This window comes from Hippocampus bargibanti, linkage group LG04, assembly GCF_051943395.1.
Source record: "Hippocampus bargibanti isolate YZ-2025 linkage group LG04, ASM5194339v1, whole genome shotgun sequence".
In the NCBI taxonomy this organism is placed as follows: domain Eukaryota; kingdom Metazoa; phylum Chordata; class Actinopteri; order Syngnathiformes; family Syngnathidae; genus Hippocampus; species Hippocampus bargibanti.
In genome coordinates this window covers 15,369,750-15,390,548 of record NC_142737.1, presented here as the reverse complement: position 1 = coordinate 15,390,548, position 20,799 = coordinate 15,369,750, and the positions used below count along the sequence as shown (strand labels likewise).

General features: G+C 42.8%; 2 protein-coding genes across 2 annotated transcripts; one reads left to right on the top strand and one right to left on the bottom strand.

Moving 5' to 3' along the window:
* Positions 1–1,106: 1,106 nt before the first annotated feature.
* Positions 1,107–10,270, top strand: thoc5 (THO complex 5). Its single transcript, XM_088994281.1, has 20 exons — positions 1,107–1,139; positions 1,338–1,458; positions 2,138–2,281; positions 3,532–3,645; positions 3,741–3,838; positions 3,969–4,115; positions 4,210–4,324; positions 4,466–4,598; positions 4,693–4,770; positions 6,747–6,790; positions 7,043–7,142; positions 7,675–7,783; positions 7,857–7,958; positions 8,044–8,158; positions 8,853–8,964; positions 9,039–9,142; positions 9,420–9,507; positions 9,591–9,706; positions 9,786–9,976; positions 10,074–10,270. The coding sequence occupies exons 2-20, from the start codon at positions 1,360–1,362 to the stop codon at positions 10,135–10,137; spliced, it is 2,073 nt and encodes a 690-aa protein (XP_088850407.1). The 5' UTR covers positions 1,107–1,139; positions 1,338–1,359; the 3' UTR covers positions 10,138–10,270.
* Positions 10,271–12,162: 1,892 nt separating this feature from the next.
* Positions 12,163–17,559, bottom strand: LOC148899203 (neurofilament medium polypeptide-like). Its single transcript, XM_088995503.1, has 6 exons — positions 17,279–17,559; positions 16,187–16,827; positions 14,613–14,733; positions 13,836–14,035; positions 13,617–13,741; positions 12,163–13,533 (listed from the first exon to the last, which is right to left on the bottom strand). Exons 2-6 carry the CDS (start codon positions 16,817–16,819, stop codon positions 12,609–12,611), a joined length of 2,004 nt encoding a protein of 667 aa, XP_088851629.1. The 5' UTR covers positions 16,820–16,827; positions 17,279–17,559; the 3' UTR covers positions 12,163–12,608.
* Positions 17,560–20,799: the final 3,240 nt, after the last annotated feature.

The following is a 20,799-nucleotide window of genomic DNA, read 5'->3' as shown; positions in this document are numbered from 1 at the left end:
AATAATCACATTATTTTTTCCCCAAGAATATGTACTAAATCCAAACAAGTAGGTAGATTGTTATGGTACAAAGATGTTCCCACATGCAAATGAAATAGCATAGTTTTGGACGACACAAAGGAACATTTTGGGTTTGTGTGGTGGCTTAACTGCAAGAGGTGGAAAACCATTGGGATAAAGGAACAAGGTAATCAAATATGGCAGCATTAGGTGAAGCCCTCAAGGAGTTCTTGACGGCCTGTCTGACTAACACTTTTTTACTAATATTGCTTTGTTTTCATACACAATCAATACTTGACGTGACCTCCTGCGAAGTGGATCCCTACCTTCCACTGAGCCCAAACGTGTTGATTCACAACTGCTATGTTTGCTTCCTGCAACCAGGAACCACTCTTGGCATAGGCGATATAGGCGGACGCCTAGGGCGCCATCTGCTGGAGGGGCGCCGCCACGCCGCCAGTCCCTCTTGGCCTCGAGGGAAAATAATAATTTTCTATGCCCATTGGTGCCCTCACTTAGTGTGTTCTGTCTAGAAAAAAATATATTAACATTACAAACGTTTAAATGGACTTGCCCTGATGAGTATAAACCGTGAGATGTCTCGGCAGGTGTCATTTGATGACACTATAGATGCCTTTGCTGCCAGGAAGTCCAGACGTGTCAAATTTTAGTCTTTAGTTAAAAGATACACTGGACAAAGTAACTGTTGTTACTGTTGAGTTTGTTGTTACTCAAATTAAACTGTTGTGATTGCTCAGTTGGCTGTTGTCATTGAATTGTATTGGGGGCGCCGGGATGTAATCTCGCCGAGGGCACCAAATTGGGTAGAGCCGGCCCTGCCTGCAACCACAAGAGTCCCCGCAAATCCCCACTAAAAGATGTCACTCCAAGCCCCTCAACCACAATTAACAAACAGAGCAGCGGGGTAGGTGGACTTGTCTACTGTTGACTGCAAATAACCTTCCAGCAGGTGGCAGTGGAGAGCCAATGTCTTCGATTTTGCGAACCTACAGCACCGAAAAGCTTCCTTCCGTCTGCATACTCTTCCCGTCTGCACCCCGCGCGCACTCCCGGAAACATTTCTTATTAATTCCGCCTTTTCATTATTTGCTGGGTTTGCTCATCAAAAGGGCACGCAGGTCTGTATGAAATCATAACTGTTTTGCTGCATATATCGGTGTTTTACTTATTTATGTCGACAGTCAAACGATGCCTAGAAAATGTGCTAGCTAACTAGCTTAGCCATCGCTGCATTGTTAGCGTAAACAATAATGGGTCATGGATGTACAGCGTACTAAATGTTTTTGTTTCTCCACACCTCCCCAATCGTAAATTAGCCGGTGCTTTCCATCTTTAAAAATGTCTTCGGAAGCACTGAAGAAGCGAAAGGCGAAGGTTCTTCGCAACGAAGCAGGACCTACGGAAGTGAAACGAGGCAGAGGGGACGGAGACCAGCAGGTAACTGAAACTGACTAAAACCTTTTGCACATTTTTTCAATTTGCGTTTCTTTACAACTACTGGCAGCCATTCAAACATAATATATTTATTATTTGGGAAGCTTGGTGTTTAACAACACCTCGTAAACGTGGTGATGAGAAATAGGTTACATGGGTCTTGAAGCACTGGGGGTGGATAAGCCCCACAAGCCTTTACACAAGTACACATTTGATATGGCATTGGGCGTAAGTATTGTTATGCTTCACATACGCACAGTTTTTTTGCTCAATTTAAACGTGGTGTCAAGTAGTTATTTAGTATTTTATCATTCAGTCATGTCGCTGATAGATTTTCATCTTTACGGCAGTCAGCGCAACTCCATCTACAGACACACCCCAAAACAGTTTATTAATGCGAAAATCACATTACTGTGATAAAGTGTTGTAGAATTTTCATATGGTCACAGTGAATGAAAAAACACAGTGAAGCTTGAGATGTCCCCCCAAACCCCTACCAGATGTTGGACTTCTTGAATTGATGAGTGGTTAGCACTGTAGCGCTCTGGATTATACAATTTACACTCAACACATGTTTGTAGAATAGTCAAATAAGTTCATGACTTGCGTTTTCAGGACCATAGCTTTACTGCCCTCTGTGCAATTGCGTTCTTCCCTTGTTAATTTCTGTACATGTTTCTAGGACATACGTGTCTACAATGAGGAGGTGGAACTTGATGGCCGGGACCATGAGGAGGACTTCCTCCAGTTTAAAGAGTCATGCGAAGGTTTGGCCACTCTGATGGGTGAAATACAGAAGCTCAAAGCCAGTGGGGCAAAAGAGGGGGTGAGATATGAATGTATTCACTTCATCAGTTAAATGTGCATTGACGGCTATGGGAATCACATGTACCTCATGTATACAATTACACTTTTTTCCTTTTAACTTGTACCAATTTGTGACTTGGATTTCGCATTGTATGAATTTGAGCAATTCCTGTTCCACTTTAGAATGCTCATTCAGCTTCAAAACGACTCTAACTTTGCTTCTGTCAGTGGGGGTGGCATAAAAGGTTTGCATGATTTAAATTTAGCCTATTGAAATTACAGCATTCAATTATTCAGTGGCCAGCAGCATAGACCACTCACGTTAAATTTAAAGCCCTACGGCCAGATTTGTCCAAAAACATCATTTTATGTGACCCGTGATGGCAAATCATGCGTGTTGGCTTTCGGTTTCTTTCATATGGTCTTCACTTATAACTGAAATATGAGATACGTCTGTGTAAGGTCTCAGTCGTACAGGAGTGGTCCATCGATGAAAAGGTTTCTTCGGCCATCATCTGTACTTCTTTGAAGGTGTCGGACGTTTCGCTTCCTATCCAAGATGCTTCTTCAGCGAACTAAAGTCTTACTGGTAGTTTCGGCCCTATATATATATCCCTACTCTCCAGACATGGCGGTGCCGGACTCTGCTATGATAGGTCCCTGCTATCCGGTTGGGGGGAGCAGAGGTCTACTCCCTGCGGCTCCACTGATTGTTCCTATTGTCCTAACGACTGGCCTGATTACCTATTTGCTCTGGTATCACCTCATCAGCATTACTAATCCTATGTTGCCTAGGCAGGCAGTTGTACGAACGATCCAAATTGAACCTCACACCACCATATCGGTTTAGTGAAGGATTTAGCTGTTTTATGAAAATCGCTTCTTTTACTAACCTTTCAAACCATCTATGTTCTTTCGCTAAGATTTTAACCTCGTTGTCATCAAATGAGTGGTTAAAAAGCTAGCAACCACTCAATCTTAGCGGAGTTGATAAGAAGCGAAACGTCCGACACCTTCAAAGAAGTACAGATGACGACTGAAGAAATCTTTTCATTGATGAAATATGAGATATTGTAAGCATTTGTTGTTAATTAACTACCGCTCCTTAAAATGATTGAATATATTGTTTACTGGCCTCCGAATTAACTACATGTCTCATGGCAAAAATATTTTTTGGATCTTCTGATGTGTATTAATTTATGTTGAGTACCGTGCTGTTGTTTTTTTAACCTGCAAACGCGACTGACTCACTAGCAATGTTTCTTGCAGTGTGCTGAGATTGAGCAGAAACGCTTGCAGAGCTGTAACCACTTTATGACTCTGAAAAAACTCAACCGTTTGGCTCATATGCGGCTCAAAAGAGGCAGAGACCAGACCCATGAGGTATCAATGTGCCATTTGATTCACATACTATCGCTGATCAAAATTATGCAGTGTGTTGATGAACATAAATGTCAAGGCTCTGGTTTGTTCAACAGGCAAAGCAGAAAGTGGATGTGCTGCATCTTCAGTTGCAGAACCTTCTGTATGAAGTTCTGCATCTTCAGAAGGAAATCAGCAAATGTTTGGAGTTCAAGTAAGCAAGAAATGCTTTTTGGTGTATTTGTTCAAGTCACTTGTTATTCTTACTCTATCTTGTTGGGTAATCGTTTGTGTCTCGAGAAATGTGTCTTACTATATAATTAGCATCTTTGTTGTTGTCTCAGGTCTAAGCATGAGGAAATAGACCTCGTGACCGAAGAAGAGTTTTACAAGGATGCACCGCAGGACATTTCCAGGCCACAACTCACCAAAAATGATCCGCACCAACTCACCCTGGCACGGTTAGACTGGGAGCTTGAACAGAGGAAAAGGTGCTCAAACATTTGTCAGTTACTGCTCAGTTGATTCACAATGCTCTGAAAATTCTGCACTGCATTCTAAAGATGTACTCAATGATTTATTCAGGTTGGCCGAGACGTACAAAGAGTCTCAGGCCACCAAAGAGAAGATCCAGAAGAGTATTGAAGTCAAGAAGGAACACCTGAGAAGCTTGCAACCCGGTCTGAATGCCATCATGCAGGTATAACATGCTGCTAATAAGTATTATTTATTATTCTTATAGTTTTGGGGTGACTGAGATATGAACCTTTCCAGTCCCATGGCTGCATTTTTTTATTTCCTTGAATGTCATTGTAATTTGTGCCCAATTCCATTTGCGCAGGCCTCGCTCCCAGTGCAAGAGTACCTTGCCGTGCCTGTAGAACAGACCCAGAAACACACGGAGATTGCTCAGCACCTGCCACCGCCTCTCTATGTCCTTTTTGTTCAAGCCAATGCTTACGGCCAAGCATGCGGTGAGGAACACAGCCCACTATGTTTTTATGAGTGTCGAAACTTGGAGTCTGAAGTGGAAAGTCCTATTCTGAGTGATTTTATGTTTTCAATCAGACAAGAAAATCACCGTATCAATCAGTGGGGATGTGGATGAGGCCAAAGCTATGTCCAAACCTCCAGAGGATTCTCAAGGTAAAAGACATGAATAAATACCATACCTGCCAACTACTCCGGTTTTGCCGTAATGACTACGGTTTTCATTATCCCAGATTAGGGTTTATTAATGAAAATTGCAGTTTCCAATAAAAACAATAAAGAAAAAATTTGGCAAAATAGTAAATGCTCAACATTCATTCAAAACACGAGATTGCTATGTATCGTATCTACATTTAGAACTGGCGATCGTGCCAGATGTTTGCCTCCTTTACATGAATTCCGCATGCTACGGGTCATTCCTGGAATCAAGAGTCATGAGGTAGGTTTTTAGCGTTGTCTTATAATGGCATCTGCTGGAGAAAAAGCAACAAAAAGTGTGAAATCTAAAAGAAAACTACAGTCGTTTTTGCTGAGAATACTCTCAAGCGTTTCCAGGAGTTATACTTCGGTTAAGAAAAGGTGAAAATTACGCGAGTTTGTAATTTGAGTTTGTTGATAGCTCTTTTTGTCAACCCATAGGCATGTAGTTTAGATGTGCGTATTTAAAGTTACTAACAATGTCTTACAATTCATTGTACTTTTCAAACAAGATTGCTTATTAAATGTTTGGTTGATTGTAAAATACTACTACTGTTTTGTTTTCTTAAAATAGTAGCAAACATTTTATTTTCATGACTGACAAGTTGAAATATAGGTATTTTTTCACAAGTATATCTTTGACATTAATCATTATTTGTATGGTGTTTTGGATTGGATATTGATTGATTGGATATGCCTTTATTAGTCTCACAGTGGAGAAATTTACATTTCACAGCAGCAAAGTGTTGAAAGGAATGAAAGTAGAAAAACAAAATACATGAGCTGCTGGAAAGGCAGCCACTCTCGCAGCGCCGTCTTGAAGTCAAAAGAACAAAAAAAAAACTAAATAACAAATAATATGACAGCATAGAGACAATATGACAAAACAAAGACACAGAGAGACATTCATTCTTCAGGACTTGCTGTACCCTCTTTGTGATGACATGAAGCAGTTCTAGATGAAAGAGGAGAGGATCAAAGCGTCTTTCCACCAGTGGATCAGGGACATCATGGTGGAATGTGCACGTCGACTACAAGCTAAATGTTGAAAGCAAACACGCAGCTGTAGCATCCATTGACGAAAAGAGATTGTCTCACATCTCCTGTTCCACATAAATCTGCTTCAATTCCAAGCCGCAACATTTCCACATACGCATCGGCGCTCTGCGCTGACGCTCCTTCCTTCTTATCGCGGGTTCCCCAAGCCATGCATCCATCTAGCCGCAGACTGTCCAACAGCACTGACCTTTCCGCTAAACAAAGCGGGGCTGTGAAGATGCTGCCCGTTACAGGCGCAAAAAAGCACAATGGCCCCTTTGGTGTCCAGTGATGGCAGTCGAATGGCTCCGACATTCCTCCCATTCAAAAACAGTACTGGCATATTCATGCTGCCGAAAAGGCGCAACCGCTCAGCACAGTCTCCTCCTTGATGAATGTCGTGGTCAAAAATGCTGAAAAACAATCTGTATGCATTCCACACGATGCACAACAACACAAAGTGACAAAAGAAAACACAAAACAAGACAAAAACAACCAAAAAAAGCAAGGCTCATGAGAGCACTTGCTGAGGCTGCCTACTCGGGCGCCATCTTGGACTTCATCTTCATCATTCTTTTAACCTCATTTATGTCCCTGTAATGTTAAAAATCGGCTTACCGACGAAATATCTATTAAGAGTAACAAGAGTCATATAATAAACACAGTGCCTGTGCACTTTTTCATTGTCTTTTGCATGACACTTTAAATAAATGACTAAATAAATAAATATGTATATGCCCCCCCCTCCCCCTGTCCCCGGCATATTACTAGGCTTTTCTGGTTTCAAAAGTTGTCAGTTATGAAATACGTATGCTTATACCATATAAACACAAACAATACAAGAAATCAGACACTGCACTCCTGTTAAAGGGATTCTCACGTCCTATTTCATGCAGATGATGACAGTGACTCGGATGCAGAGGAGGAGCAGGAAAAAACGGTGCGTCTCAGCTTCTCTTAAACACGCACCCCCACACTGTTTTATTCTGTCACCCAGTTTTTCAGATGCTCATCTCTGACATTGTCAGCCTAAGTGTCCTCTGGGCTCTAATTGTCACTGCGAGGACAGTTAGGTGACGCAAAAGGAATATTGACCCACTTCCTGGAGCAAAATATGTTCCACATTCTTTGTAAATGAAATATCAGAGAAGCGTTTGTCATCAGTTACAGTTCATGTGGATGTTCTTTACAGAAAAGGAGACGGTCAACCGCCGGCGGCCAGCTGGATGACAAAAGACGAGAGATGCTCAAGAGGCACCCACTGTCCCTCTCTTTTGACTTGATGTGTAAAGGTAAACCCCCCTTCCCCATTCTTGATGTCTTGAAGTGGCAATTCAACATGGAAAAAAATACCTGCACATTCAAAGACACCCCGTGGCTGTACGGCATGTGAAATCACTTGGTTATATTTGTGTAAAAGTATGTGTGCGTGTGAGAAGTGATTGTTGTGCTTAGTTCATACTTCTTGAATCTCATGGTCCCTCTGTTTGTTACTGAAAGAAGACACAAAGAGCTGCATTGCAGGGTTTACTTAACCTAAAGGGTGGGAGAGAAATGAGAGATGTGCACTCACCCTGATGCTTCTGCATCATTTCATTTTCTACGGAGTGCTCTCTGCCCAACTCTGCTGAGGACACTCACACATTTCCTCTGACCAGCGGTCTTCTCCCAGCTTCACACCTCATTTGATTTATCGTGGAGGATGACCTCTATGACTCTATTGCGTGCCCCCACCACCGCATCCTGTTTGAAAATTACTCCTAGTGGGTCATAAACCCAGTGTCAGGAGGATTTTATAATCTAATTGTCAGTTTGTCTTTGCAGATGGCAGCATCCTGAATCTCTCTTTCTACTACCTGATGAATCTAAACATCATGACAGTCAAAGCTCAGATTTCCGCATCCGTGGATCTCACCACAGCAATCAGTGCAGGGTATGTGCAAGTGTGCAGGTAGACATCAGTCTCCATCTCTCTGCTCCTGATAAAATGTTCCCTCCATTTACAGGGAGCTGGTCAGAGCGGAGACACTTCTCAGCTGTCTGTATTCCAACGATCATGGAAGAGAAACACCCAATCCAGCCAATCGCTATCAATTTGATAAAGTTGGGTACGTAGGCCATTGCGCTTCTAACCAGATGTGAGGAAAACATTTCACTTCTTTTCATTTAACAATTGTCATGTCACGTTCATAGGATAGGTTCTTTTGCCGACTATGTGGAGGAGCTGGGTCATCCCTACAAGTGGGTTCAGAATCTTGGTGGATTACATTTTCCCAGTGATACCTCAGAGTTGGGTGTAGACAATATGGTACTGCCTGCATTTGATGTTTCTAATATTGTCCCGGTTGCATATACAGTTAAATTCCTCTTGAATGAAAATATGTTAGCAGCAAGACATTTTTCACAACAAGGGACCTTTTACTCTAGCAAATTTTATCTCCGATGCAAACACACACACACACACGGATGTGTACCCTTTATTTTATTCCATTAGTGCATAAGTACGAGCATACAGTTATTTGACATTCATATAGCCAGTAGCGAAAAAAGGGAAATAAATTGTGAAAGGTACAAGCAGCATTCACTTTAACTTATATCAATGTCTTGAATTACTTCTTTTACTTTGCTTCCTCCATCTTTCCTTTACAGTATAATACTTTTACATTAAAGCGTTAAATCTTTTTTTTTTTTTCGCTCTTAGGTCTACAAGGGTCTGTTTTGTAGCCGTTTTAGCAATGCAACATTTGTGCTACTTCTGAAAGTAACAATAACAGATACTTCCTGTCCTACTGTGCATGTGTAAATCAGTGTAGTGTTTGCTGTTGCTGTTTCTGAGCTAAGCAGTACGCTGAGGTTGTATTAGATTTTAGCGGGAGGCTTGTTTTTGTTGTAATGAATTGCAGTATAACCTTACATTTTTTTAGGAAGTAATACTTCAAAAGTAACTTGATCATAGTCCTCGAGGTTGATTATGTTTGTCTTAATGTTGCTATTTTCTCCAGGGGATGCTTGTGGGCAGTTCTTTGAGTGCCAGCCATATGGAAAACACCATGAAGCTTCTGCGGGGGCGTGTCTTGTCTCGCTTGGCTCTCCATAAGCAGTTTGCCTCTTTAGGTAAAATAAAGTTACCATCGAAGCGGTCTTAATAAAGAAATGTTCACTTATGACTGAGATTGTTCTCTCCACAGAGCACAACATCATCCCTGTTACCAGCGAGTGTTTGCAACTCTTTCCAGCCAAGATTATTTCTCGGTTAACTCAATGGACCGCCATCACCCAAGAGGACTATGTGGTATGCACTCAAGATTAGAAATACACTATATGGACACAAACGGAGTGAATTTCATTGAATCCGTTTTAGAATTTTGGTGTTACATGCTGTATACAGTGTCACATATCACTTGATGCTTTTATGATCTTACCAAGATAAATTTTGTAATTGTATGCACTAAGCTTGAAGGGAATAGTTTTAGAAAGCCCTTTGACTATGTTCCAAAGTTCCACTGCACAGAGCCAGGCCTATCAACTCATATTTTTTTAAAAGCGACCTACAATCTCTTCCTTGCTAGAATTTGACATTCACACGGCATGTGACTGATGCCGGTCTGGCAAAAGAGACTGATATGTACTTCTCCGGAGTTGTTGAGAGAGGGACAGGTAAGCATAATTTTAGTTGTTTTCATCCTGTTTTTTTTATCTTTAGATTTATTTAACAAGTCCAATAATGTTTACTTTTGTAGCTCGCCTTCAGGCTGCAGTCGTGCTGAATCCGCGTTACCCAGAAATCTCGCCTCTCTTCTCTCTCTCCCTCAATTGGAATGGAGAGCGCAGCGGGCACACTGATGACAACCTTCGGGTAAAAGCATTTCATATTTAATATTAATCTCCCCCACACACGCACCAAAAATGAGCTGACTCATGTCGCTTGGTTCTAGGCCATGGAGAGTGAGGTGAACGTGTTCAAAAACGAACTGCAGGGTCCACGTCCAGGCTACCAGCTCCTAACCAATCAGATTTCACGCCTGTGTGTCTGCTTGGATGTGTACCTGGAGACAGAAGAACAGGATGATGGCGTGGAAGGACCACGAGAGTTCCCCCGTGAAAAGATGTGTCTGCGTACTGTCAAGTGTGTACTTAAAAGAATAAAATGTCCCAATCTTTGACGTCCACTTATATCTGACTTGTCGTCTTTTTTTCTTCTTCTTTTTTTTCCCTTCCTCCAGGGGACCAAATCGTCTGAAGCCATTCAAATACAACCATCCTCTGGGGCTCTTCAGTCATCGCTAAAAGTTGACTTGCGATTCCTTTTACAAATTTTAACTCAACACTATTTGAAACATTTTAGACAAGCATAGACATAAAAAGACAAACCAAAAAAAAAAAATATTTGAAAATAAACCAATACCTCATTAGCTTGGGAACAAAACGTGTCCAGGTTCTGATTTGTTGATCGAACAAATTATTCTTCACTTTGATACACTTACCGTGTTCATTGATTGCAAAGGTTATCCAGGACAATTCAATTACATACACTTTGTTGTAAAGGCAGCCACTCTCGTGGCGCCATCCTGAAATCAAAACAACAAAAATCTACCGGGTAATAACATACATAATGTGACATAGTCATTCAATCCCAAGCACTTTCTGCACCCTCTTTGTTGCATGAAGCGGTTCTAGATCAAAGGGAAGAGCATCAAAGCGTCGTTTTTACCAGTGGATCAGGGACATCATGGTGAAATGTGCACGTCTGCTACAAGCTAAATGTTGAAAGCAAACACAAAGCTGTAGCATCCATTGACAAAAACAGACTGTCTCACATCTCCTGTCCCACGTCAATCCGCTTCAATTCCAAGCCACGGCAGTTCCACATACTCCTCAGCGCTCTGCGCTGACACTCCTTCCTTCTCATCGCAGACTCCTCAAACCATGTATTCAGCCGCAGACTTTCCAACAGCACCTACCTTTCCGCTTTAACAAAGCGGGGCTGTGGAAATGGCGCAAAAAAAGATCGCCCCAGGGGTGTCCATCGATGACAATCTAATGGCACCCTGTATGGCATTGTATTAGTTGGGAACACAGATCCGATAAATAGATCGGACAAGGCAGAAAGCAGAATGCTATGCAGTTTTCAATGTCAGTTTGTCTCCAGTACCAAAATCTCAGCCATAGCCTACCCTTCTTGATTTGTCCTTTTGAAGGTTATTATCAGTGTTTGAAATAACGTCTGCCCGGAAGCCCGGGCGTGCAACTTTTACGTCGGGCGTACAACTTACAAAACGTCTCCGACCGGGTGGCCGACAACTTTTTCAAGGAAAAAAAAAAAACAATGTTTCATTTTGGTTCATTTGGCAATTTGCATACTCGGCAGCCAATCAGCAGCCTGCATCGAATAACTTCGTGCTTCCAGACTTTCCCAAGTGTCCTAGCCCCAGAAGAAAGATTCAAAAGAAGCTAACAAAATGACGCTACAAAACGTAAACGTACATTAAAAAAAGCATAGTGGAAAAAGGAGTTCACGTGACTTGTAGCAGACGACGCAATGCAAACATTGCATTGTGCAACATGCCGAACAGTGTATGGACAAACGACAACTGGAGCAAAATCAGCAAGGGATATTTACCATAAATTAATCAAGGGAGCATTTGTGGTAGGTACATTTTAAAGCGTTGTTCTGTTCTATCAATCCTTAATACAACAATATTTTTTTTTGCGATTAGTCTTGTGTTTCAAGTTGTGAAAAATGAGAGTTTCAGAGTTGTTTGCTCTGGTGTCCGGTAACTTTTTGTCATGAGTTTCAGACACTGTTATTATCTAGAAATATATTTTTAACTTCCGTGCCAAAACTTAGTTAATGACTGATTATTAGAAAACAATAAAAGGAGAGTGGCGGGTGTGATGGAAATATGTGACCAAATAATAATACCTTTAATTTACAAGCACCTTTCAAAGCCTCAAAGGGCACTTTACAATTAAAAGAACAATGAACACCAGAACAGTAAAACCATAAATAAAATGATATATAGGTGATTAAGCTAAACTGAATGCAATTTTAAACAGATGGGTTTTGAGGTGGGATTTGAAAGTGGGAAGAGTCAATATTACGGTAGAATAGAAATAGAAAATATACTGCACTGCGCCTCATTTATCCATGAGCGAGGCTTGCGTGACAGGGGGACGGATGCGGTGTCTCCACCCCTTCTTCCACTGCAATGCAGGCAAGTCCTGCTGCATTTATCTTTCAGACTTGACATTTCATTTCACTAATCTACATCTCGGATTACTGCATGATACCTTCCCCAGCCAACTTGAGTCACACAATTTTGTTGTTATTCTTTATTTTTGTTTTGTGTTGCATATTTAGCAGGTTCATACATATCAGTCAGGCCAGAGGAGAGAGAGACGCCTCACCTGTGAAGAGAAACATTTAAAGTGCACAAGCAGCCAAGTCTCTGACTAATCTTTCTAACATGGCAAATATAATATATTGATAGTAGTATGCGGTATATTTAAATAGATTATTTTGGACCATTATGTTCAACTTGGCATCTCTCCTTCGGGGTTAGTGCAGGTAGAGTATAAATGCACTTCATATTGAAAGGCAGCTGCCAAATTCACCAAAGGATCTTGATAAACAGTGTTGCCAACAGACGTGATAGCATGAAAGGTGCGTATATAGTAAGTAGGTCAATAAAAAGAAAGATTGCTTAGTTATACTTCCTGATGTCACCCATAAAGTTTATATTTAGTCCACTCTTCAATTATTTATTGGCCTTCTCTGTACTTTCTTTGGACTCTGTGCCAGGAGTATTTGCCACTTTTTTCGTCTTCTCTTCGTCTGTGGTCTCCTTTTTCTCTTCTGGTTTCTCAGATTCAACTTTAGGAGTAGGTTTCTTGTCTTGGTTTTTAGCTGGCTCTGTTTTTGCCAGTTTAGGAGCAGAGGGTTTTTCTTCAACCAAGGGTGGAGCCTCCTCTTTAGGTTTGGAGGCTGAAACTTTGATTTCAGCGGCCTTTTGAGTATCTTCCTTCTTGAGCACCTCAGCCTTTTGACCGTCTTTTTTATCTAGTTTGTCATTCCTCTCCTTTTTATTCACTGATTCTTCCTCCTTGTTTTCGTTCTCCTTTACTGGTTGCTGGACCTGTTCATCTTGAACGGATGGATCGCGATTTTCATCTTTGACAGTCTTGTCCTTTTCGTCGCTTTTCATTTCATCTTTGGAAGCAGGTGTGGGCTTGACCTTCTCTGCAGGTTCCGGTGTCTTGGGAGGGGGAGATTTAGACCGTGGGGATTTGTTTGGAGGAGATTTGGAGTTGGGTGACTTTGCAGGGGATTTGGCCATGGGAGATTTGGCTGGTGGTGATTTGGGGAGAGATTTTGGCTGAGGAGTATTTGGGGCTTTTTCTGGTGATTTGGAAGGAGATTTAGGCTGAGGAGTATTTGGGACTTTCTCTGGCGATTTGGGAATCTCCTCTTCGTTCTTTTTACATTTCTCCTCTTCTTTACTCTCGTCACTTTCTTCCTCATCTTCCGCCTCCTCGGTCACTTCTGTGACCTGGGTCTCATCTGTCTGCTCTTGAACAATCACTTTATCTTCTTTGACTTTTAGATGGGCTGAAATTCTTTTATTGGAATAGGAGTAGGGACTTCCTGGCACATGACGACTCTCTTCACCCTCCAGCAGCTTCCTATTTTTGGGCAACAATATGGAAGCTTTAATTATCATGAGAAGTAGAATAATCGACATACATGATTCTAACAAGGCATCAACCTATAAGCCGCTATTTCAATGTCAAGGGCCATCTTCACATTCAGAAGGTCCTGATAGTCCCTTAGCTGGCTCGCCATTTCCCATTTTGTATTTTTCAGCTCGGAGTCCAGATCATTGATGGTGTCCTGCAGAATGAACACATAGTAAGATAAACTGATTTAACATATCACTGTCTTTAATTTCCTTCTGATGAGGTGTCTGAGTTTGTGATTGTCCTGCCTGAAGTGAGACAAGGTCGTCCTGATGTCTGTCCTCACTCTCCATACGTTGCCTCTCCAAAGACTCCTTGGTTCCTCTGAGAGTCTCCAGCTCGATGGTGCGACTCTGCAGCTGGCGACGATATTCCACGATCTCCTCTTGGGTCCCCCGGATGGCATCTTGGTTGGACCTGGCCGTCTCTGTCAGACGCTCCGAGCGCACTATACCAACCGAGATTTGGTTGTATCATGATGCAAATCCAATCCGACACTATACATATTACATTTTCATGTGAGGTAGCTTTCCTAATGAATGTACTGCATGTGTCTGACCAAGCATCACACCCAGCTCCCCTCTTGTAAGCGTGAATGAGTCTCATCACTGCTGCAGTCAGCATGACATCACATCCAAAAGTCAAGGTCATACTGCCAACCAGAGAGATCAGCAGCAGAGTATTATTTTCCACACAACTTCAACCATGCCTTCCCGTGTCTGCTGGTTTCCTCCCACATTCCCAAAATATGCATGGTATGTTAATTGAACTCTCGAAATCGTCCCTTGAGTGATCGTTACTGTGATTCATTGTTCATCTCTGTGTGCCTTGCGATTGACTGGCAACTAGTTCAGGGTGTCTTCTGATTTTATAATAGCAAAATATTGATGATATTAATGAAACATACTGCTGTGACCTGTGATGAAATTTAGTTCAAAACCTCAGGACCACTGTTATCCCTTTTGCACTGTGATCACTTATATAGTATTTCGGGGGAATTTTTACTCAACGTAGACTAGCCTTACCTCTGAACCAGTCCTCAGCTTGTGTGGCATTGTTGGACGCATGGTGGTCAAGCTGTGCACGGATCTCCCGTAAGGCTCCAGTCACGTCCACTTTGGGTGAGTTAGGCAGGTCAAAAGTCACCTAAATATAGAAATCTGTTAGAGCTTTTATATTTAAGCAGTCTGATTAAACAGAATCATGAGTGTACCAAGTACCAGTGGACTTTTTGTACTTACTAGTAAGGCAATTGAGTGCACTAATGTCACGTTTCGCTTTGCGACCAACGGGTGGCACACTAGGGTCCCGCGTGTTGGTCGTTTTAATAAGTGACAGTTAAAAGGACTCCCGGCACGGCCATTCAGTGTTGGGTCATTGTTTGTTTCACCCTGTCATGTTTTACTCGTGGGTTTGTTTGCTACTTTGGACCTTTTTGTTCTGATGACTTTGTTGTTTGAGGTTTTGTCAAATATCAAATACACCCTGCTCCTCTCCCCTGCCTGCATTTTTGGGGTCCACCACCAGCTTGCAAATCCTGTCAACTAGTAGAAGAACCATGCCCAAAAATCATTTAGTTAACATTTGCATCATAAAGGTACAATGAGTGAAGCATGCCATCATCTCACTAATACAAGCAGCATGTAAGTTGTTAACTGGTGCAAGGTTTTGCTGAACTTGTGTTCACAATAGGAGGAAAAAAAACAAACAAACAATACTCATAAGACAATTTTTTTTCTATTTCTAGTCAGTCATGCCGGTCCCGAGCCCGGATAAATACAGAGGGTTGTGTCAGGAAGGGCATCCGAGGTAATAGCTTGGCCAAAACAAACGTGAATCAAACCTCTGAAGATGGAGGACACTGATTCGCTGTGGCGACCTCTGAAGGGAAAAGCCTAAAGGAAAAGAAGTCAGTCTACCACTATAAGTTAGTCATCCTATATTATACAGAAATGTTATGTCTAGTGGAAACCACTACTGAGAAAAAAACATAACTTATAGTCCACAGAAATGTTGAAAACAGTTGAGAAAAATATCAGTATTATGAAGCTTTCTCAATCTGTTTGTTTTAGTGTTCAATTAGTCTACAAAAAACTTGATTGATAAGGACCAGTCATTCTACTGGTGCACCCTAGTTCTGCTCGTATCTGGGATGTAGTTGAAAGGATTAGAGAGAAAACCATCAGAATAGTAACATAAAACAGTCATTCGTCTGTGTAAGCTCTCAGTCGTACAGGAGTGGTCCATCGATGAGAAGGTTTCTTCAGCCGTCATCTATGCAATTTTAAAATTGTACATAAAACAGTCATTGTATTAGTGTACTTGAATCATTTTAACTGTGTGTCGAAATTTCATACAGCTGTGTAAAGCATTATGGAAAATAGGCCCTGTAGTGCTGTTTGTTATACAGTAAAGCACTGATTGACATTTATCCTGTATGCCCTTGTCGTTCTCACGCGTCAAAAGGTCACTCCTAAAACAGTTGTTGAACACCCGGAGCCTAGTTAGTGAGCTAAAAACCAAATTGCCTTACTAGTGAGAACAAAGGGGGCACTGGAAGTACAGTGCAGCAAACTGGTATTCAAATGGCCTGAAACACCTGCACGCCGTGAATCTGAGCGAGCAACTCAGCCATTTCTTCCTCGTGGTTTTTCTTGAGGAACGCGGCTTCGTCGTCCAGGGCGCAGAGCTTCCTGTCCAGCTCCATTCGAGCCAGCTGGCACTCGTCCACATACTTCTTCATAGCCCGCGCGGCCTCGTCCAGCTCCTCGCGGCTGTGCGCCTCCTCTTCTAGACGGGCACGAACCTGCTGGATGTCATCCTTCATGCGTTGGTACTCCACGACCGTGTGACCTTTCTCCCTGCTCAGCTGCCGCATGAGCCCCCGAAGGTCGTTCAGTTTCCGCTCGTAGTTCTCCACCACCGAGGTGCGACCGCTCTGGTACTGCCGCAGGGCTGCCGCTTCCTCCTCCAGGTTGCGGTTGTGCATTTCCAGGCTGCGCACCTTGTCGATATAGCCGGCGAAGCGGTCATTGAGCGCCTGCAGGATCTCCTTTTCGCTCCTGCGGAACCTGTCTCCGTTAAAGTTGTCCACATTGTTCCCGGAGGACGGTTGGCTGCTGTAGGTGAGGCGGCGACGCTGGGAGTGGAAGCCGATGGAGGACACCGAGGTTAACCGTGGTCTACGGAGCCCGCTTGGTCCGAAGTAGTTGTTCTCAACGGTGAAACTCATGTTCTGGACTGCAGCAAAAATGGGGGAAGCGACCGCTTTGTATATGAAGGGAGGCAAAGCCACTAGTCAGCGCCCCAACTCTTTAAAGAGACACCCTTTTCTTCTGAAACCAACTCTCCACTTGTATTTACGCTAATTCGGTTATTCCCAGAGTTTTTACACCAATTACAATTTAAAACAGTTCCATCTCTAACCCAACACAATTGTTAGTAAAAAAGTCACATTTTTTATTTAATCAAAGTATGTTCGATTTTATTGAAAGTAGTGTTAACATTTTGCACTGTTTGAACAAACACTGTGTTTGGATGCCGGAAAAAATAATTAAAGTTGTATCATTCATTTAAAATCATTTAAATAGAGCAGTTAAATAAAAATATCAAAATAAATATTTCAAAACATCGGTTCTTAAATATTTAATGGAAATGTCTAACATAAAAGTTGGTCACAAATAAACTGTACCTGGGACAGCGATTCGATGGCACACAACGTGGGATGTTGAGATCTTCAGCGCTTTCGCGATGCATTTGGGAAAATAAAGAGTCGAGAAGGTTCTCTTGTTTAGATCATACAAGTAGGATATTTATTTGCCGCAGCACAGACAACAAAAGCCGCTGCGCTCATCGTCGTACGAGAAGTTTAAAAACATGTAGACATAAACTGGCTTTTATCGCTGTCAAGTCACGTGATGTCGCGTAGTGGCTGGGTTGCCAGATCAGCTCAGTATTACAGCATTACATAAAATGAGGAGACAATCTAACTTTCTTAATATTGGAAATACCATAAGTCAAGTCAAAGTCAGCTTTATTCTCAAATGGAACTGTATAGTGCCACTTAGTGTCACGTTTTGCAAGGTGGTGATGGCGGGTGCGGATCCCAAAAAGCAGGCAGGAGGGAGCAGGAGGTTGTTTGACAAATTGTATTAAAATAAAGTCAGCAGGAACAAAATGTAAAACATCAAAATGATCTGAATGGAAAAAATACAAAGTAGCAAAAGAAGACCAAAAGTAAAAGCCCGCCAAGGTTAAACAAACACGTACACTATGCATGCTGCAAACAAGCAGCAAACAAACAATGAATCGGCACCGGATGGTCGTGCCGGGTGTTCTTTTAAATGTCAATGATTAAACGACCAACACCTGCGAGGCTGCAGGCAGGGCTGACGTCGCTACCCGCTGGTCGCCAATCTGATCGGGACGACCAGCACCTGTGAGGTGTAGGCGGGGTCGACAGCGCCCCCCGTTGGTCGTCAACCAGATCATGACAGTACCCCCCCTTCAAGGGGCTGCTTCCAGAAGTCCCAACAGTCTCCCAAAAAGGTCCACTCGCCAGGGAACGGTCGGTGGAGAGGGCCACCGCTGCCTCTCCAGCATACGACGGGCGGCGGCCTGATGGGAACGGGACTCGGCCTGGGGTGGACGAAGACGCGGCACGGATCATCGTGGGCGTGAGTGCGATCCCTCTCGCACGTTCACGCGACGGCGCATGGCTCTGCGTGGACGTCGAACTGCCAGGCGCCGAATGGCACCCCGTACGGCCGTATGGGACCAGGTCTCGGCCGGACGCCGACATGGGCGTGAACCGCCCGGCTCCGGGGGAACGAGACCAGTCCAGAGCCGCTCCGGGATCCAGCGGTGAGTGGGGTCTCGGACTGACATTGACGCGGACGTTGCACGGCTCGTCGTGGATGAGACTCAATTCGTCATGCACGACGACAGCGTGGCTGGACGTGGGCGTGCAATGCCAGTCACCCAGGGTCACCCTGGACGGCCACCTGGAAGGAGGTCTCGGCCGGACGTTTACGTGGACGTTGCGGCTCGTCGAATGACGCGATTCAAACGCGACGAGGCTTGCGCTAACGTGGACGTAGCATTGCCAGGAACAGGGTGGAAATGAGACGGGTCCGATGTACCTGCGGGATCCGATAGTTGGCCGATTCATTCTGTCACGGTTTGCAAGGTGCTGATGGCGGGTTCGGATCCCAAAAAGCAGGCAGGAGGGAGCAGGAGGTTGTTTGACAAATTGTATTAAAATAAAGTCAGCAGGAACAAAATGTAAAACATCAAAATGATCTGAATGGAAAAAATACAAAGTAGCAAAAGAAGACCAAAAGTAAAAGCCCGCCAAGGTTAAACAAACACGTACACTATGCATGCTGCAAACAAGCAGCAAACAAACAATGAATCGGCACCGGATGGTCGTGCCGGGTGTTCTTTTAAATGTCAATGATTAAACGACCAGCACCTGTGAGGTGTAGGCGGGGGCGACAGCGCCCCCCGTTGGTCGTCAACCAGATCATGACACTTAGCAGTTTTTTTTTTTTTGACGACGATACTAGTGCAGCGTGTTCTACCGGAAACAAATTCCTTGTGTGTTCTACATACTTGGCAATAAAGATGATTCTGATTCTGATTCTGATATGCTAATATGCCTGACATACAGCACAAATGACATTACTGTCCTCTTGGACCCAGCGTGCAGGGCACTTATAATAACTTTAACAAACATAATAAACACGAAAATGCCAATTTGCCGGGAGAGGGAGGGGGGCCGCTGTGTGTTCACGCGCCGCCATCCCGGGAAAAAAAATAAAAATAACAAATTATATGACAACACAAAGACACAGAGTCGTTTATTCTTCAGGCCTTGCTGTATCCTCTTTGTGATATGAAGCAGTTCTAGATGAAATAGAGGATCAAGGCATCATTTCAGCAGTGGATTAATTAGGGCAATCATGGTGGAACATGCACGTCTACTACAAGCTAAATGTTGAACACAAATAAATAAACACATTTGTCAAGTTTTTGGGATTTTTTTTTTTGACTGATTGAAAAATAAAACGGAGGGATGGGCGCAAATACCCGTATTCCTTAATCAGAAAATAATTATTCATTCATTTTTCGTGTATTGTACTTATTTTTTCCTCACCTGTCATACAATTCGGAACAGACCATGCAGCACCAGGAAGTGATTGAATGCAGTCTTTCAATTTCACTAATTACTTATTACTAATTACTACTAAATACTTGACTATTTTTCAAAATAATAAGGTTTTATACCAGCAGCGTGTTCTACCCGAGACAAATTCCTTGTGTGTTCTACACCATTGTCTAAAACTCATGACAAAAAGTTACCGGACACTAGGGCGGACAACTCTGAAAAGTTGCCTGCCCCATTTTTCACAACTTGAAACACAATAATGAAACACTAATCACACAAAAAAACAAAACATTGTTGCAAAGCATTAAGGATTTTTTAATGGTACATCATTATCACAAATGCTCCCTGGCTTAATTTATGGTAAATATCCCTTGCTGATGATTTTGCTCCAGTTGTCGTTTGTCTATATACACTGTTCGTCATGTTGCACAATGCAATGTTTGCGTTGTGTCGTCTGCTACAAGCCACATGAACTCCTATTTCCACGATGCTTTTAATATTAATAATCATATATTTAATTTGTAAGCGCCTTTCAAAACTCTCAAGGACACTTTACAGTCACGGGATAATGTACGTTTACGTTTTGTAGCGTCATAAATTTTGTTAACTTCTTTTGAATCTTTCTTCTGGGGCAGAGGTTCTGTGCGTCTACTTTGGAAAATGATATGCAAACGCACGACCCTATAACGCTCGGGAAAGTCCGGAAGCACTAAGCAGCCTTCTGATTGGCTGCCGTGCCGAGTATGCAAATTACCAAACGAACCGGTTTGTTTTCTTCCTTCAGCGATCGTATTCTGTGAAATTGTAACCCGGATACTTTCACAAAACGGTTCGTACAGCCAACAACCACACACGATATCACCATTGTACTAAAACTTGAAGACTTTCATTCATCAAAACCGAAAATGAAATGCATAAGCTTACAAAACAATTATCACACTGGCTGACAATTGTCGTGTTTACTTGGCTTTCTGCCTCCAGGAGGTTAGCGGCCGATCACGTGATCATAATAAATGACGTCACGCTGGGATCTCCTATAACGC

Bases quoted from the DNA above. Each gene is read 5' to 3' on its own strand.
- thoc5 (XM_088994281.1), top strand. From the start codon at position 1,360: ATGTCTTCGGAAGCACTGAAGAAGCGAAAGGCGAAGGTTCTTCGCAAC. The intron at 7,143-7,674 runs GTAAACCCCCCT...TTGTCTTTGCAG, and splicing joins TTTTGACTTGATGTGTAAAG to ATGGCAGCATCCTGAATCTC. The intron at 9,707-9,785 runs GTAAAAGCATTT...GCTTGGTTCTAG, and splicing joins ACACTGATGACAACCTTCGG to GCCATGGAGAGTGAGGTGAA.
- LOC148899203 (XM_088995503.1), bottom strand. From the start codon at position 16,819: ATGAGTTTCACCGTTGAGAACAACTACTTCGGACCAAGCGGGCTCCGT. The intron at 14,734-16,186 runs GTGTTTCAGGCC...TTCTATATTTAG, and splicing joins CTCAGATTCACGGCGTGCAG to GTGACTTTTGACCTGCCTAA. The intron at 14,036-14,612 runs GTAAGGCTAGTC...CGGTTGGTATAG, and splicing joins AGCTGAGGACTGGTTCAGAG to TGCGCTCGGAGCGTCTGACA.